General features: G+C 40.3%; 1 protein-coding gene across 1 annotated transcript in view; it reads left to right on the forward strand.

Moving 5' to 3' along the window:
* SEC22B (SEC22 homolog B, vesicle trafficking protein) overlaps nucleotides 1-14,097 on the forward strand; it is a 106,851-nt gene extending 92,754 nt beyond the window's left edge. The window contains exon 5 of the mRNA XM_044301471.1: nucleotides 13,156-14,097. Coding sequence (XP_044157406.1) covers nucleotides 13,156-13,310 — 155 coding nt within the window. The 3' untranslated portion in view covers nucleotides 13,311-14,097. The remainder of the gene's footprint in view (nucleotides 1-13,155) is intronic.
* The last annotated feature ends 6,115 nt before the right edge of the window (nucleotides 14,098-20,212 follow it).

Raw genomic sequence — 20,212 nt, forward strand, 5'->3', positions numbered from 1 at the left:
TATGGTGAGTTTATCGAATTTTTTATTTTTTGTCACAAGTTAGTGGAATATGAGACTTTGTAAGAAATAAAATAAAAAAATCATCAGTTTCTGCTAACTTGGGACAAAAAATAAAAAATTCTAGGAACTCGCCATACCCCTCACGGAATACCTTGGGGTGTCTTCTTTCCAAAATGGGGTCACTTGTGGGATAGTTATACTGCCCTGGCATTCTAGGGGCCCAAATGTGTGGTAAGTAGTTTGAAATCAAAATCTGTAAAAAATGGCCGGTGAAATCCTAAAGGTGCTCTTTGGAATGTGTGCCCCTTTGCCCACCTAGGCTGCAAAGTGTCACACATCTGGTATCGCCGTACTCAGGAGAAGTTGGGCAATGTGTTTTGGGGTGTCATTTTACATATACCCATGCTGGGTGAGAGAAATATTTCTGCAAAAGACAACTTTTCCCATTTTTTTATTCAAAGTTGGCATTTGACCAAGATATTTATCTCACCCAGCATGGGTATATGTAAAATGACACCCCAAAACACATTGCCCAACTTCTCCTGAGTACGGCGATACCACATGTGTGACACTTTTTTGCAGCCTAGATGCGCAAAGGGGCCCAAATTCCTTTTAGGAGGGCATTTTTTGACATTTGGATCCCAGACTTCTTCTCACGATTTCGGGCCCCTAAAATGCCAGGGCAGTATAAATACCCCACATGTGACCCCATTTTGTAAAGAAGACACCCCAAGGTATTCAATGAGGGGCATGGCGAGTTCATAGAATTTTTTTTTTTTTTGGGCACAAGTTGCACAAGTTAGCGGAATTATTTTTATTTTTTTTCTTACAAAGTCTCCCTTTCGCTAACTTGGGACAAAAATGTCAATCTTTCATGGACTCAATATGCCCCTCACGGAATACCTTGGGGTGTCTTCTTTCCGAAATGGGGTCACATGTGGGGTATTTATACTGCCCTGGCATTTTAGGGGCCCTAAAACGTGAGAAGAAGTCTGGAATATAAATGTCTCAAAAAATGTACACATTTGGATTCCGTGAGGGGTATGGTGAGTTCATGTGAGATTTTATTTTTTGACACAAGTTAGTGGAATATGAGACTTTGTAAGAAAAAATATATATATATATTTCCGCTAACTTGTGCCAAAAAAATGTCTGAATGGAGCCTTACAGGGGGGGTGATCAGGGAGTGTATATGGTGTGAATGATCGCCGCTGGCAGGCTGGAGATCCACTCGCTTACCTTCCGTTCCTGTGAACGCGTGCTCCTGTGTGCGCGCGTTCACAGGAAATCTCAGCTCACGCGAGATGACGCCAATCGGCGTTAGTGTGACCTGGGAGAGCTGCCGCTGTTCATTAAGTTCTGCAAAATACCTGATGTGTTAGAATGCTCACTCCATGGAGTAATTTCCGAAATTTGGCCACTTCTCGAGCGTTCCATTTATTATTTCGGCCCAGAGCCGCAACAGTTGTCGGCACAAGCCATGTAAATCACTATATTGGGCAAAGGATTAGGGCCACATGTAGGGTGTTTCTTAAACCAGAAAGCACAGCATAATAATAATAATAATAATAATAATAATAATAATAATAATAATAATAGGGCTTACTTTACACACTGTCATGTGCGAAGCACAACATATTGGCTATTGAAATAGCATATCTGTGGAAAAACTGCAATTTTCACTGCTGCTGCGTATTATTTTTGCAAAACACCTGTGGGTTCAAAATGCTCACCACATTCCTTTTGTAAATTCTGTGAAGGATGTGATTTCTAAAATAGGTTCACTTCTTGCTCGTTTTCTTTTTTTTCTTTTTTACATCAAAGCCTCTTCATTTGTCGGCCAGTGCTGTATAAATTACCAAACTAGGCATCAAATGCATATGGTGTTCGTTCTCTTCAAAACCCCGCATTGTGCCCAAACAGCAGTATTTGACCACATAGAGGATATACAGAATTGGATGAAAAATGTATACAGGTAGCACTACTGCGTCAGGTCTCCAGGATGGGTGCTCTCAGCCAACAGATTCACTCAATCTATAAAAATGTGCTATATATCAAGAAAAGGGCTGGACACTCACTACTATCTGGAGAAAGTGGTACTTTATTATAAGGATATTCGGATAAAATCAATAACCATAAACAGTGAAATAGATAAAAACACACTCATGAGTTATAAAATAATTGCATAAATGGATAAATACATGAATAGTATGGCCAGACTTAAAATGGGACAATCCACTGCAGTAGAACTTGAAAAATATATATGAGGAACTATTGGGAGCATCAGTCTTAAATCTGTTCTCACTGGGACCAAATTTTCTATATTATGTGTATTAAATGTTAAGTTTTAAACTGATCACTTACCGTATATTTTCACTGCAGTATAACCATCGATATGGTAATCACAATATAATTATTTATCACATAAAATATCTGTGCGTTTTCACAATTTTCGCACAAAAATCAGTTTCCTCAATGTTCAAGTATTCTCATGACCATAGTCTTAGAACCGTACAATTCGATTTAGATATTTGATTAAGATATTCGGATCAAACTTGAATAGACTTAAAAAATCGAAATAGACAATCGACTCCACAACCAAGAAAATCGTTTTAGTTATCCTCTATACCAGTGGTACCCAACCATTTTTCGTCTGAGGGCCGCCCTAGACTTGGTATAAATTTTGCGGGACGGAACCAGGTAGCTTTGCCAGAAAGAAATGCAAACGCTGTGAAGGGGCATGTGTGAGCATTACTAAGTAGAGGGCACATATCGGGCTTAACTACTGTGAAGAGGGAACATATCAGGGCATAACTACTGTGAGGGGGCACATATCTGGGCATAACTACTGTGAGGGGGCACATATCTGGGCATAACTACTGTGAGGGGGCACATATCTGGGCATAACTACTGTGAGGGGGCACATATCTGGGCATAACTACTGTGAGGGGGCACATATCTGGGCATAACTACTGTGAGGGGGCACATATCTGGGCATAACTACTGTGAGGGGGCACATATCTGGGCATAACTACTGTGAGGGGGCACATATCTGGGCATAACTACTGTGAGGGGGCACATATCTGGGCATAACTACTGTGAGGGGGCACCTATCTGGCTTTACTGTGAGGAGGGCACATATCTTGGCATAACTACTGTGAAGAGGGAACATATCTTGGCATTATTACTGTGAGGGGGCATGTGATGTATACATGTGTGTAATGTATGTAGTGCAGTATGTGATGATCACAAACTGCACTACATACATTACACACATGTATACATGACATACTGCGCTGTCACCTTCTTCTGCAGGTCAACCTTGATGTCTGGTCTTTAGGCTTCAGTCAGATCCTCCACCGCCATGCTTGCGCCGTGTGCCCGACACCACCAGGACTTGGCCCCTACTCCTTTCATCTCCCGCCGGCTTCTCCTAAAGCAGAGTGCCCTATCGCTCCAGTGCCCGCCCAGTCTTACCAATCAGGGGCGTAGCTAGAAATGACTGGGCCCCATAGCAAAAAAAATTATGGCTCCCCCCTCCCGGATTTCCCACTCCCACATACCTATCGGACCTCCCAACCCTTCCAGAGCTCCCACCCAAACACCCCTCCCTAGGTCCCCCTCAGTGTCATCCACAGATATCCCTCCTCAGTGTCATCCACAGATATCTTTCCCACCCAGAGCCGCTTCCGAGCTAATTTATTAAGTGCGTTTGCCTCTGTATAATTGAAGAGAAGCGCCGTAATCTTGCACAGGCGCACTGGCAGAGGCCAGGAAGACGGTGCATGCGCACTTCGATGACTCTGCCAGTGCGCCTCTGCGAGATTACGGAGCTTCTCTTCAATTTCACAGAGGCAAGTGCAGTGAATAAATTAGCTAGGAGGCGGCGCTGGGCGGGGAGATTGCAGGCACAATTGCCGTTCTCAGCGTGTCCTGCACTGATAGTCTTGTTACTGTGCGGGCCGCATGACACGGCTTCGCGGGCCGCATTTGGCCCGTGGGCCATAGGTTAGGCATCACTGCTCTATACGGTGTGTTTTACTCACAAGCCAGGTCTGATCTCGGGCGAAATCCGGTGTGTAGACCGCGGCGTCCCGTGTGGTAGTTGCACCAGGCCCCCCGCTCCTGCTTACTCACATGAGTGTCGAATGTTTTACCAGAGGCATATAATATATCGAAAATGTTGTTTTTTGCTGTGATGTCAAAGATGTCTCGATTATCTACTTTATCCGGACGTAGTTCCGTTTCATAGGATGTCACGAACTTGGGTATAGTTGCGAACTTTATACCATAAGTTTTAAAATAGTCGCCGTGGATTACGGTTGTCTTTGTGTTGTAAAGGAGGATCCAAACCAAACGCGTTTCGGCCCCTTCCTCAGTGGTTAAACTGTCCTCCATATTCATGTGCTTATATAGAGGAAATAAGATTTCCAAATTGTGGGATGGATCAAGCCTAGATCAAACAGTGGGATGGATTAAACCTGGATCAGACATCCTTTTTATATTTCTTATTTCTTTCACATTCCACCCATAAACAAACATTTTCTTATTACATTTTCTATCCAGCATAGTTAACGGGTTGTTTATAAGGTAATCCACTAAAAAAGGCATCTGCGGTATTGATGTGTTTCCACTGCGTTTTCAGTAAAAACAGCACAAATACAATGTAAATGCTTACTAAGAAAAGATAAAGTATAGATAATACACGGTAAGGTATAAAACCTAAAACACTTTATATTTGTCAAAACATTATTATTTTATAAAAAAAAACTTGTACCAATAAAAATTACAAAATTGTATAAATAGGAGATATTGGATATTTGTAACTGTTATTACATAAATTAAAACTATATTGTGCATCCTTATATATAGTCTCAATATGATAGGAAATCTTCATAACATTCTTATTTTTAATATTATCTTTTCTCTTCAGTGAGTTCTTTTAGGGTGATTTATTTGAAATTCATTATTGTGTTTTTATCTGTTTCACTGTTTATGGTTATTGATTTTATCCAAATATCCTTATAATAAAGTACCACTTTCTCCAGATAGTAGTGAGTGCCCAGCCTTTTCTTGATATAGGGATATAGTTGTACTCGAGAACAATGATTTAACAAAATTTGAGGTGCTTTTTCTCCTATTACCACTTGTGAAAATGAAACATTTTGAGGATAAAACTACATACACAGTCACATTGTTATAACTACTTCCTACTCTTGATATTGGCAGCGCATACGGCAGCGCCGTACTACCGTGGCCCCCTAATACCCCAGATTTAACCCAATTGAGCATATGTGGGACCACCTTAATTGCTGTGTTCACTCTATGGATGACATATGTACCCTCCTGCAGCTATGGGATGCACTGCTGTCAAGATGGCTCCAGATACCTGCAACAACCTACCAGGACCTTAGGGTGTCACTCCCAGCTGTGGACCATGTTGCACATGGTAGTTACTCTGGATATTAGCTTTTAGTCATAATAATGTGACTTGACTATGTATAATTGAAATACTATGTATAATTGAAATACAATGTAATTTTTCTATTCATGTTTCAATTTTAAAACATTTTATGAAACATCTGTGGTGTAAAGCCAGCCACCATACTCCTAGGTTAATTCGTTTCCAAAATGGCGCTACTATTTGGGGGTTTACACTATAGCGGTAGCGCAGGATCTCTTCAAATGCAGCACTTCGCCAAAAATTATTCCAGCAAAATCCTACCCTCCAAAAGCCAGATTCCCTTCTTAGCCTTGCTCTGTGCCTACACAGCAGTTTACAGCCATATATGGGGTGTTCCAGTATTCAGGATAAAATGGTTAACAATTTGTGGGTTGATTTTTCTCATGTTAACCCCTGTGAAAATAAAATATTTAGAGCTAAAACCTAATTTTATTTGAAAAAAAAAATGTAATTTTTCATTTTCACAGCCAAGTGTCAAAGGCTCACTACATTCCTCAAGAAAGGTGGTTTTGTAAACTTAAAAAAATAAATAGATGAGTATTTGCTCACCCTTTTACAGCAGCACTGCACCTCTTGGATCTTGCTCTAGAGCAGAGATCAGCAACCTCCGGCACTCCGCTGTTTGGAAACTACAACTCCCAGAATGCGTCATGCACCTATGGGAGTTAGAAGAACAGCTTGTTTGCATGCTGGGAGTTGTAGTCTAACAGCAGATCAAGTGTCGAAGGTTGCTGATCCCTTCTCTAGAGCAGTGTTTCCCAACCAGTGTGCCTCCAGCTGTTGCAAAACTACAACTCCCAGCATGCCCGCACAGCCAAAGGCTGTCCAGGCATGCTGGGAGTTGTAGTTTTGCAACAGCTGGAGGCACACTGGTTGGGAAACACTGCTCTAGAGTAACCAAAGCTTGGGTGTGTCTGTTCAGTCCACCCTTTATGCTCTGAATCCTGGAGAAATTTTCTGGCACCTGTGGTTAAAAACTCTAAGGGCCAGATTTATCATTAGCTCAGGTCAGAATAATCTGCGCACAAATTTGCGACTTTTTTTCTGCTCTGCACTATGCTCGCCAGTTTTCTGAAAGTGGGCGTGTTTTCTTATGTAAATGACTCATTCTAGACAGATTTACTATTGGGACTATTTAAAAAGTCGCAAAAAAGTCGCAGTTTCACTCCAGTGAGGACCATGCTTATCTTATGAGACTTTTTAATAGAACATGCGACTTTTTCATGAAAACGTGCGACTTTTTCGTAAAGATGTGCGACTTTTGTAAAGCTGCTTACTGACGGATAAACTGCTACCGTTAAACCACATTTATTACAGTCTTAAAGGGCTGATCATAAATCTGACTTGGCTAAAACTGACTTTAGCCATATGTGAAAGTGGAGTGAGCTGTCAGAGTCATGATAAATCTGGTCCCAAATCTTTATTTAAAGCGCATAAAAACATCATCAGCTACTAGTTTCCAATGAAACACATCATCCTTCCTCATGGCTTATCCACTATACAATGTGAATATACCTATATACAGGAAAGTCATGTGGTGTCTCCTCCTACAGGGGGCCATAATTGGCTCCCTAATTAGCACATGACAAGGCAACTGGAAAACCTCATTTCTAGTACATGTCTGGTTGCTAAGGGCAATTACATATATGAAAATCATGTATCATCTCTTCTCACAGGGGGGGGGGGTAGTGTTTGCATGTTTAGATTAATAAAATCTTGTAGATCTCCCTAATGACAACAGGACAAATAAGAAAACTTTGTTTCTCATACATGACTGGTTGCTAAGGACAATTGTATGAATAAACATCATGCGGTATCTCATCCCATGAGGGATGTTGTTGGCGTGCCCAGGTGATCTCCCTCATTGGCACATGACAACAAGGCAAGTGCAATTAAGGGCAATTGCATGTGTGGAGTCAACTTAAAGATTCTACATTTTTTATAGAAATACATGAGGTGTATACGCAGGTTCGTGACTTCTGGAAATCTGGTGTTGAGCTTCCAGATCCAGTAGCATTCCCTATTTCTGACCTTGTGCTCCCAGTCCAAATTCCAGTCAGATGTTTCCACTTTTTTTATTCTCATCAATTTGATTCTGTATTACTCGCATGGACTTGGATGAAATGCTGAGGAAGCAGCTGATGTATGTCTATTGCCTGGATTTGAAATGTCCCAGAGGTGTTTCCCTATGCATTTACGTAGTTGTCTGACTGTTCATCCCACATATTGAATGGAGCATACTTGACACTGTATGCAATATATGACATGAGTAGATGAAGAATTAATTAATGTTTTTATACCAAATATTTATTGCTTGTGGATTGGATTGCTTTAGTTTTTCGCATATATTTACACAATCCACACCATGCGTTACCGCATGCCTAGCCACCTGTGGTATCTAGCCATGTATTGTTATTACTTCTTGTGTTTTTGGGAAACATGCTAGGTGCCACCATGTTGCCTATGTCCCACCATTTGTATCTGATAACATTCACATAATCTGTTGATCAGCGTCCACTGTCCAATACCGCTATAGACCCCCCCCCCCCTTCCTTATCTGAGGGTTTAATAGTGATATTAGGTGTTCTGCCACCCTCACATATTGACATTAGAATGAGTTGACAGGCAGCTAAACTCTTTCCTAACAATGCACTGAGGTAGACGCTGGGGTTCCTTTACAGCTTTTATTGAAAGGATCACTATAAAACTAAAGAAAGAAAGAAAATAGCAATGAGGCAAATGTATACAGTATCTCACAAAAGTAAGTACACCCCTCACATTTTTGTAAATATTTTATTATATCTTTTTATTCGACAACACTGAAGATCTGACCCTTTGATACAATGTAAAGTCAGTTTACAGCTTGTATAACGGTGTAAATTTAGCGTGCCCTCAAAATAACTCAAACCACAGCCATTAATGTCTAAACCTCCGGCAACAAAAGTGAGTACACCCCTAAGTGAAAATGGCCAAATTGTGCCCAAACTGTCAATGTTTTCTGTGGCCACCATTATTTTCCAGCACTGCCTTAACTCTCTTGGGCATAGAGTTCACTAGAGCTTCACAATCCACTTCCACTCATCGATGACGACATCACGGAGCTGGGGAATGTTGGAGACCTTGCGCTCCTCCACCTTCCGTTTTGCTCAATAGGGTTTAGGACGGGAGACATGCTTGGCCAGTCTAGCACCTTTACCCTCAGTTTCTTTAGCAAGGAATTGGTCGTCTTGTAGGTGTGTTTGGGCTCGTTATCATGTAGGAATACTGCCCTGTGGCCCAATTTCCAAAGGGAGGGGATCACGTCTGCTTTAGTACTTGTTGGCATTCATGGTTCCCTCATTGAACTGTAGCTCCCCACAGCCAGCGGCACTCATGCAGCCCCAAACCATGACAGTTCCACCACCATGCTTGACTGTAGGTAAGACACACTTGTCTTTGTACTGCTCACCTGGTTGTCGCCACACACGCTTGACACCATCTGAACCAAATAAGTTTATCTTGGTCTCATCAGACGACAGGACATGGTAATCCATGTCCTTAGTCTGCTTGCCTTCAGCAAACTGTTTGCAGGCTTTCTTGTGCATCATCTTTAGAAGAGACTTCCTTCTAGGATGACAGCCGTGCAGACAAATTTGATGCACTGTGTGGCGTATGGGCTGAGCACTGACAGGCTGACCAAACACCCCTTTAATCTCTGCATAAATGCTGGCAGCACTCATACATCTATTTTGAAAAGACATTCTCTGGATGTGACGCTGGGCATGTGCACTCAACTTCTTTGGTACATGGTAAGGCCTGTTCTGGGTGAAACATGTCTTGTTAAACTGCTGTATGGTCTTGGCCACCGTGCTGTGGCTCATTTTCAGGGTGTTGGCTATCTTCTTATAGACTAGGCCATCTTTGTTTATTTTTTATTTTTTATTTTTTTAGATCCTCAGAGATTTCTTTGCCATGAGGTGCCATGTTGAACTTCAATTGACCGGTATGAGAGTGATAACACCACATTCACACCTGAGACCTTTTAACACTAACGACTCGCATGACACCGGGGAGGGAAAATGACCAATCGGACACAATTTGGCCATTTTCACTTAGGGGTGTACTCACTTTTGATGCCAGTGGTTTCGACATTAATGGCTGTATGTTGTTATTTTGAGGGCACACCAAATTTACAATGTTATACCAGCTTTACCCTGACTACTTTTACATTGTATCTTCAGTGTTGTCCCATGAAAAGATACAATATTGACAAAAATGTGAAGGGGGTACTCACTTTTGTGAGATACTGTACATATCACAGTATAAATAACATAGCATAGCAAGAGCATATGTAATATACAAACATATTGAAATACATATGGGGATGAATAACATAAAGGCCACATGTGGCATATGAGAGCAAGATGGCTAACTAACCATGAGGAAAGCTGAGCACATAGTAGTAACATGGGAACAGCTAAAGGCCAGTGGATGCAGAGATAACCCATTGTGGGATGATAAGAATGGTAAGTAGGACTCATCGACTGTGCTATGGTTGAGGTTAAACAGCAGGATGAAGCTAAATGGTGGAGAGATACAGACAGCATGTCTGGCTTCCTTGAGGACAAGATGGCTACTGCTAGAAGAAGGTTCAGGACACAGGAGCAGATGTGAAACTATGGTGGCTGTAAAGGCCAAACCTATGAGAGCTTAGAAGGAGCTAATTACAGATATAGGAAGGGGTATAAAACTGGTTGTATTGTGACAGTAGATGGGGCTGTTTGCAAAGTAATTAGCAAGGGGTAATACATTGCAATAGGGAACATGACAATGCACACAATAAAACAGATATTACTGATTGCAAAGACATGACACTCCCCATCTGGTATCTAGGTATACCACATATAAACTTAAACAAAGAGAGCAACAAGATAAGTTCTTAAATGGGTCTGAGAAACCGCTTTCCGCCTTGCTTGGGAATCTTGACCTCTATTTTTTTGACTTTCCCATCTTGGCTTGGGAACACTTCAGTAACCAATCCTAAAGGCCACTCTTTCCTGTTTGGGTGTCTTTTACCAGAACAATATTTCCAGGCTCTGTTAGGTTTACTGGCCTGCCATTTGTCACTTGTCTGTAAAGTGGAAATGTACTGCTTTCTCCATTTGTCCCAGAAAAGATCTGTTAGTATTTGAACCCTCCTCCATTGGGATTTATACATGTCTTTGGCAGTAAACTCACCAGAAGGAACTGTAGTGACATACATTTTCTGGGTGAGAAGAGTGGAAGGAATAAGCAAAAGTGGATCCCCTGGATCATTAGATATGGAAGTGGCCAGTGGTCTGGCATTTACTATGGCTACTACCTCAGCCATGAAGGTTGTGAGAGTCTCGTGTGTGAACCTTGAAGTGCTGAACTGCAGAAAAAAAGAATCAAGAATTCTGTGGGCAATACCGATCTTGCACCTCCCATGTGAGGTGGGTTAAATGTCCATGTGCAACCTTGTTCAGAAAGGTGCGTCTACCTGGTTGACATCAAGGTTTTAGAGAAAGTTCAGTTCATTTCAAGCTCCAACAAAGTTGGTTCCCCTATCGGAGCGGATATGAGGGCATTTATGAAACTGGATGCATCAAATGACTCAACTTCTATATGGCTCTATTCACACGAACGTGTGCTGCCCGTATTTACGGATCCGCAATACACGGGCACCGTTCCGTGTGCCTTCCTCATCACTGAGTGCTTCCTGGGGTACTGTTCTGTGCCTCCGCACTGCAGAAAGATAGAACATGCTCTATCTTTTTACAGAACGGAGGGATCGCACGATCCCCATTCGGTTGGGCCACAGTCGGCGCCCGTGCATTGCAGACTGCAATTTGCGGTCCACAGAACGGGCTTCACACGGTCGTGTGAACGACCCATAATACACATGCAAGTGAATATGACAGCCAAGTCTCTTGGCTCCTATTATTCAGAATCTGGCTGCATGCAGAGCTCCTTCAGTGATCAAGCGTCCTTGAAATGCGTCCTCCAGCCCTCAACATTCCATTTGAATCTATGAACGGGTCAATCTTCTTGAGGGCACTGTCTTTAGGGACATTCTTTTGAATTTGGAGGGACAGAGAGGATGTCTTGTGGCAGTTGTGCCAACCTTTGCACTTCCCTGACCCTGATAGTGTGGCTCTGAAGGATCTAACTATGTGAATCAAGCATGCCAAGGCTCTGTGTAACGTTCTCCAGGTGGAGAATCAGTAGAAGTGGCTGGAGCCATCATGTCTTTTGGTAACTGTTGTGGTAAGTACAGAGACCTAAGGACGAATCTCGTTATCAGAATTAGGCTCCAGTAGTTCATACATGTGATACTCGAAAGTGGTAGGTACTGGTTTGTACAGGAATTCTGACCCAGTGAGCCAGGTAGTGTCTTTAAGGTGCGATGCAGGTACTGCCCTTGTTGCATGATCTGCAGGATGGTGATCATTTGGTACGTAGCACCACTGTGAGGGTTGTGAAGATCTCCTAATCCTGAACTCTCTGATGTTGGGAAGACTTCTCACCTTGTGGACTCTGATGATATCTCTCCCGAGCAGGAGGACTATCTTTGCTTGGGGATCAAGTGCAGGGATGAGATGTGCTATGCATTTCAAGTGTCCATGGTGGAATGCTGCCTCTGGTGTGGGAATTGATCTGTTGTCAAACAGGTTGCTGATAAATTCAGTATGGTGATATCTGCATCACCAGTATCTCTGTCTTCCTTCTCATTTAGTTTGTGTTCTTGGTAGCTCTGGTGGTGTACTACTTTGGATTTTTGTTTTGTCCTCCCCTTCCTGACTTGTTTTTTGTTTTACTGCTTTTATCTGATCAATGAGTTGGTTTCAGTAGAATGAAACCAGCTGTCAGTCTGTTGGGGCCTCTGTGCTTTCCATATCAGAAGAGGAGAAATATTTTTGTAAACTGCAGAATCATGGTAATCAACATCTAAAGGTAACCTGTCGTCATGAAAATGCAAATTAATCTGCAGGCAGCATGTTATAAAGCAGGAGGAGCTGATAAGACTGATATCATTTTATTTGAAATGATTTAGTGTAACCTGTATTGAATTCATTAAAAATAAAGGGGGTCATTTATCAAACTGGCGTAAAGTAGAACTGGCTTAGTTCATAGTAACCACTCAGATTCCATGTTTCATTTTGGAAAATGAAAGGACGAATCTGGTTGCTATGGGCAAGTAAGCCAGTTGTAATGTATACCAGTTTGATAAATGACTCCCAGAATGTTTAAAAATTATGCAGAGTTAAATTAGACAAACAATAAATGTTAACTATTTTGTGAGGTATCACCGTCTTAAAAGCAGACATTCTAATTTAGAAAATTGCTAATTTTTTAAAATTTTTGATTTATTTTTCCTTATAAATGAAGGTAGAGCATACCGACTCACACTTACTACTAACATGATATACAATATGTCACAAGAAAAATATCCTCAGAATCACTTTGATAAGTAAATACATTTCAAAGTAATGAGACTGGAAGGTGCATATGTCAATATTAAGCATCTATCATATGACTGAAGTACATAATGACCTTGTAAAGAATAACCCAATTGAGTATTGGTAAGTTGTAAAAGTGTGTAACATATAATACAATTTTCTGTGCACAGAAAATGTTTGTAAGCTATCTAACTGCATTAAGTAATGTTTTATTGTCTGCTTCTTTTGCAGCACTTGATTCAAAGGCCAGCAATCTCTCAACTCTGTCAAAAAAATACCGTCAAGATGCAAAGTACCTGAACATGCGCTCAACCTACGCTAAATTGGCTGCAGTTGCTGTGTTTTCAGTCATGTTGATCGTGTATGTTCGGTTTTGGTGGCTGTGAACTTAAAAAATTGTCTAATAAAACTGTGGAGGCTAACAGATGGATATATACCAACGTTTTGGATGGGTTTATTGTTCAGTGTCCCTTGTAAGTTTGAGAGGCCTGTCACCTGGTACACCTTGTGATCCCTCTAGTTTATTTGCATTGGATTACACTGTATAAATAATAAACTTGAACACAAGGTTTGTTTTCCTGAAAGCTAGAGGAAGGATATGTAGAAAGACTATTGTCTCGGCACACCTTTAATGCTGTTCCTGCATTTATTTTAGAATAGTTATCAAATGCAACTAGTCCCGCATAAAGGGAATGTGTCATCAGGAAATGACCTATTGTTTGTTTAAAGGGGTTCTCTGGGAATTAAGAAAATGAAAATACTTAAATATTACTTTATGATAAATATATTCCCAAATACCTTTCATTTTTTTTATAATTGTTTGTTTTATCTACAGAGCAATCATTAGGAGAAATAAAAAGGCCGCCGTCCTGTTAGTAAACACCAAGGCTGTCCTGATCACACAGGAAGACAAGTTACGTACTTCATAACACTGAGCTAAAGAGCTGCCTCATCCTCCTCTCTGCTCTACTTGTCATCTCTGTGGGATGGAGATGATGAGGAGACATGAGAAGAGGGTGGGAATGTGGCTGATGAGCACTTGTATGCAATCTCCATTACCACAGTCTGTCCTCTCTCTACATCATGTCTCCTCATGAACTAAATTCCCTAGAGATTGAACTAAAGTTCTTATCAGCTGTATTCAGGATCATAATCCCAGGTTTTCGGTACTAATAGCATGGCGGCCATTTTATTTCTCCTGATGATTGCGCCCTAGACAAAACAAGCCATTATAACTAATGAAAGGTATTTGGGAATATATTTATTATAAAGTAATATTTAAATTTTCTAAATTCCCAGAGAACCCCTTTAAATCGCATTTTTATGTTCAATTTTTGGTGAGTTTAATTTTTCCATGTCACGATCTATATAATTTTTTTTATATATATATATATATATATATATATATAATACCACAGATGATGCAGCAGCACAGTCAGACGTTGTGCACTGGGTGCAATGTTCCTCAGAGAGGCTGGCTTGTCCTCCAACATATATATTCACCGAATGAAGAGGCAGCACTTCCAGTTATGGGTGATAGGGTGACGACCCCAAACTTTATTCTCAGCAACGTTTCGGCCTTCTCACTGAGGCCTTTGTCAAGCTACAACAATGCTAAAATGTGGGCTCCATATACCCACAACTCATTACAAAATCAGTGCAATTAATGAAATCCAGTGTAGACAATTAAGTCACATGACCATCCAACACTATACTGTCACATGACTATACAAGTGCATATCTTATTTATATCACATATTAAAACCATCGTACAGCATCATTTCACATAAATATTCAGTGTGGATCATACATCATATGTGTCGCATATCATAAATGTGATGTACAGATATCAGTATTCAAAATATTACATCCAGTATCCACTATCACCTAAGTGATCAAAAGTGTACTAACCATAAAGAGTTAAAAACACCAATACATTATACAGCTGTATCTTATTGTTAAAAATTGATGAGTCACCTTGGTTACTAACACGCCCCCTAGACGCCTGGCGAGGCGATCCGGAGTTGTGTCCGCCTTTGCCCTGCCCCCTGAGGCCGCTCCGTCAGTGATGCGTTCCACTGGGCGACGTTGCGCTCCAGGGAACGTGCGTGATGATGCGGCCACATGGGGAGGGCGACTGATGACGCACGTCGCGGCGCATGCGCCTGGCAGACGGGGAGACGCTGAAGCAGGCACACTTGACTACTCCATGACGGTTGGTCTCATCAATTTTTAACAATAAGATACAGCTGTATAATGTATTGGTGTTTTTAACTCTTTATGGTTAGTACACTTTTGATCACTTAGGTGATAGTGGATACTGGATGTAATATTTTGAATACTGATATCTGTACATCACATTTATGATATGCGACACATATGATGTATGATCCACACTGAATATTTATGTGAAATGATGCTGTACGATGGTTTTAATATGTGATATAAATAAGATATGCACTTGTATAGTCATGTGACAGTATAGTGTTGGATGGTCATGTGACTTAATTGTCTACACTGGATTTCATTAATTGCACTGATTTTGTAATGAGTTGTGGGTATATAGAGCCCACATTTTAGCATTGTTGTAGCTTGACAAAGGCCTCAGTGAGAAGGCCGAAACGTTGCTGGGAATAAAGTTTGGGGTCGTCACCCTATCACCCATAACTGGAAGTGCTGCCTCTTCATTCGGTGAATATATATATATATGTATATATATATATATATATATATATATATATATATATATATATATATATATATATATATATATATATATATAATCCTGCAATTTTCACACTGGCCACGAGGACTAAAATATTTATAGGCTTCTTGTCTTTTGAGAGTAGCTGCATGAACCATAGGCACAATGGACTGGAGGGGATTTAGGTGACTTCTGTGGGAGAGTTTTATGGGCATGCTGTGGCCCAGTACAAAGATCGGGAGGAAGAAGATAAACTGTGACTTTATCTATTGCAAATGGTGGATCCTGTGTTATCTATCTAGAGGTGTTACTTATTGTAATTCTGCCTATGGTGATGAGAATAGCAACTGAAAGGAACAGGAAAGCATGGCCTGTTATTAGTATGAGAATTGCAAGATTATATATATATATTTTTAAATCTACTGTACAGTAGACAGTGAAATGGAAAAATATAAAAAAAAATATAAATAATGTTTAACATAAAAATGTGACCTAAACAGGTCATTTTCTGATAACATATTTCTTTTAATCATTCATTTCTACAATACTGTTGTTCCAGTTCTGTCATTTTACAGAGGCACTGTCAACATTGCTTAAAAGTCTGTTTTAATAATTACTTGTATTCCCCAGAATATAACACTTCTGATACATTGTTTCTTAGACCTCTTCATTGTTTAATTCTTCTGGTATTTCTCCTAGAAATGTATGAATAAATTGACAATTCAGTATTACCAACACTTAGTTGTATGTATATTCATACATTTCTAGGTGGAATAACACAGGGAATGTGCAATGCAGAGTTATGAGAAAAGATGTTTCAGAAATTTTTCATGGGGGATGCAATTATTTACTAAAACAGACTTGTCAAGAAAGGCGACATGATCTCTTTAACGTCTTTCCTGAAACTGAATATAGAGCAGCATTTTATTTAGATGGTTTGACCATTGTTCACACTTCTGTGGAGTCTATAACCCCAGACACTCTTATACTTCATCTTTGTTTTTGGTATGTTCTTTGGTCGCACATCTCTGTATCTTATTACTATAAAGAAAAATTTTAAAAAAATTGTTCTCCTTTAGAATTGCTTATGAAGAAATATAAAATCATGGAGAATATCAGCTAAGGTGTGTGTGTATATACATTATATTTATTATACACACAAACAGTAAAGCTTGAGAAACTCAGGCAGCCATGTTATACTTACTAGAAACTATTTTGCAGCATTAATCAAATTTTTTTATTAAAATGCTATGAACCAAATTCAGATTAAATAAAGTCAGTCTACAATATTGCTTCTATTTCATTATTTTTTTTTTTCTAATGATATTGGTTTTTTATTCTTATTTAGGATGTCTTTAATATTAATTGCTGGTCGAAAATGACTCTTCTAGTAGAAACTACTAGACTTAGGAAATGTTCTGTGCTGCAATTTAACATGCAAATTTTATATGGTTTATTAAAAATGGCCTTTATTAGTATTTTTACGTTTATTCTCATCTTTTAAAGAGATGGCTTATTAACCACTTCAGCCCCGCTAGGTGAAACCCCCTTCATGACCAGAGCACTTTTTACACTTCGGCACTACACTACTTTCACCGTTTATCGCTCGGTCATGCAACTTACCATACAAATGAATTTTACCTCCTTTTCTTCTCACTAATAGAGCTTTCATTTGGTGGTATTTCATTGCTGCTGGCATTTTTACTTTTTTTGTTATTAATCAAAATGTAACGATTTTTTTGCCAAAAAATGACATTTTTCACTTTCAGCTGTAAAATTTTGCAAAAAAAATGACATCCATATATAAATTTTTCGCCAAATTTATTGTTCTACATGTCTACATGATAAAAAAAAAATGTTTGGGCAAAAAAAAAAATGGTTTGGGTAAAAGTTATAGCATTTACAAACTATGGTACAAAAATGTGAATTTCCGCTTTTTGAAACAGCTCTGACTTTCTGAGCACCTGTCATGATTCCTGAGGTTCTACAATGCCCAAACAGTAGAAAACCCCCACAAATGACCCCATTTCGGAAAGTAGACACCCTAAGGTATTCGCTGATGGGCATAGTGAGTTCATAGAACTTTTTATTTTTTGTCACAAGTTAGCGGAAAATGATGATGATTTTATTTTTTTTATTTTTTCTTACAAAGTCTCATATTCCACTAACTTGCGACAAAAAAGAAAAAAATCTAGGAACTCACCATGCCCCTCACAGAATACCTTGGGGTGTCTTCTTTCCAAAATGGGGTCACTTGTGGGGTAGTTATACTGCCCTGGCAATTTAGGGGCCCAAATGTGTGAGAAGAACTTTGCAATCAAAATGTGTAAAAAATGACCGGTGAAATCCAAAAGGTGCACTTTGGAATATGTGCCCCTTTGCCCACCTTGGCAGCAAAAAAGTCTGACACATCTGGTATCGCCGTACTCAGGAGAAGTTGGGGAATGTGTTTTGGGGTGTCATTTTACATATACCCATGCTGGGTGAGAAAAATATCTTGGTCAAATGCCAACTTTGTATAAAAAAATGGGAAAAGTTGTCTTTTGCCAAGATATTTCTCTCATCCAGCATGGGTATATGTAAAATGACACCCCAAAACACATTCCCCAACTTCTCCTGAGTACGGCGATACCAGATGTGTCACACTTTTTTGCTGTCAAGGTGGGCAAAGGGGCACATATTCCAAAGTGCACCTTTCAGATTTTGCAGGCCATTTTTTACACATTTTGATTGCAAAGTACTTCTCACACATTTGGGCCCCTAAATTGCCAGGGAAGTATAACTACGCCACAAGTGACCCCATTTTGGAAAGAAGACACCACAAGGTATTCCGTGAGGGGCATGGCGAGTTCCTAGAATTTTTTATTTTTTGTCACAAGTTGTGCCCCTTTGCCCACCTTGGCATCAAAAAAGTGTCACACATCTGGTATCGCCGTACTCAGGAGAAGTTGGGGAATGTGTTTTGGGGTGTCATTTTACATATACCCATGCTGGGTGAGAGAAATATCCTGGCAAAAGACAACTTTTCCCATTTTTTTTATACAAAGTTGGCATTTGATCAAGATGTTTATCTCACCCAGCATGGGTATATGTAAAATGACACCCCAAAACACATTGCCCAACTTCTCCTGAGTACGGCGATACCAGATGTGTGACACTTTTTTGCAGCCTAGATGCGCAAAGGGGCCCAAATTCCTTTTAGGAGGGCATTTTTAGACATTTGGATCCCAGACTTCTTCTCATGCTTTAGGCCCCCTAAAAAGCCAGGGCAGTATAAATACCCCACATGTGACCCCACGTTGGAAAGAAGACACCCCAAGGTATCCAATGAGGGGCCTGGCAAGTTCATAGAATTTTTTTTTTTTTTTTTGCATAAGTTAGCGGAAATTGATATTTTTTTTTTTCTCACAAAGTCTCACTTTCCGCTAACTTAGGACAAAAATTTTAATCTTTCATGGACTCAATATGCCTCTCAGCAAATACCTTGGGGTGTCTTCTTTCCAAAATGGGGTCAGTTGTGGGGTGTTTGTACTGCCCTGGCATTTGAGGGTCTCCGCAATCATTACATGTATGGCCAGCATTAGGAGTTTCTGCTATTCTCCTTATATTGAGCATACAGGTAATGAGATTTTTTTTTCCGTTCAGCCTCTGGGCTGAAAGAAAAAAATGAATGGCACAGATTTCTTCATTCGCATCGATCAATGTGGATGAAAAAATCTCTGCCCAAAAAAAAAAATTGAGGGGAAAGGCATCTGCCAGGACATAGGAGCTCCGCCCTACATCCATACCCACTTAGCTCGTATGCCCTGGCAAACCAGATTTCTCCATTCACATCAATCGATGTGGATGAATAAATCATTGCCGGGATTATTTTTTTTTTTTTTTTTTTTTATATATACAAAGTGTTTGCCAAAGCATAGGAACGCCGCCTCCTCCTCAGCTCGTATGCCTTGGCAAACGTATCTGTTACTGCAGAGGAGAAAATCCCGTCTTGCAGCGCCGCATACACCGACTTGCGTGTAATCTGACAGCAGCGCAATGCTTCTGTCAGAATGCACATCGGTGCTGCAAGTCAATCGGTTGGTCCACCTGGAAGGTAAAAAAAGAAAAAAAAAAAAAAAAAACAGGCCGCAACGCAATAATTTTATTAACTTTGCAACAGAACATATAAACTTTAATTTTTTTAACTGAACATTAACGTGTTTGCTTACTGGTGTGTTTTTTTTTTTTTTTTTTTTTTTTACCTTTATAGAACAAACCTCTCCTTCCCCATGGGTCAATGTGCAAAGCGCAAATCGCCCAAAGATGTGGCGAAGTGCGTTATGCACTTTGTCCCATGTGAAAGGAGACGTTTGCAGCAGCAGTGAGTGAATGGGCCCTAATAGCCCTGTGTGCCTGTCCTGGTGAGATGATCCCTATGCTAATAGTGTACCTGTGAGTGGTACTTCCGGAAACACTCTCCAAAGCATAGGGCAGGGTGGTCCGGACAGTCAGGACAGAAATAGCGGGTGTCACGCCTTATTCCACTCCTGCTACAGACACGACATCTTTTTCGGGGTGACTGTTGGTTGAGGTACCAGGAAC

This window comes from Bufo gargarizans, chromosome 7, assembly GCF_014858855.1.
Source record: "Bufo gargarizans isolate SCDJY-AF-19 chromosome 7, ASM1485885v1, whole genome shotgun sequence".
In the NCBI taxonomy this organism is placed as follows: Eukaryota; Metazoa; Chordata; class Amphibia; order Anura; family Bufonidae; genus Bufo; species Bufo gargarizans.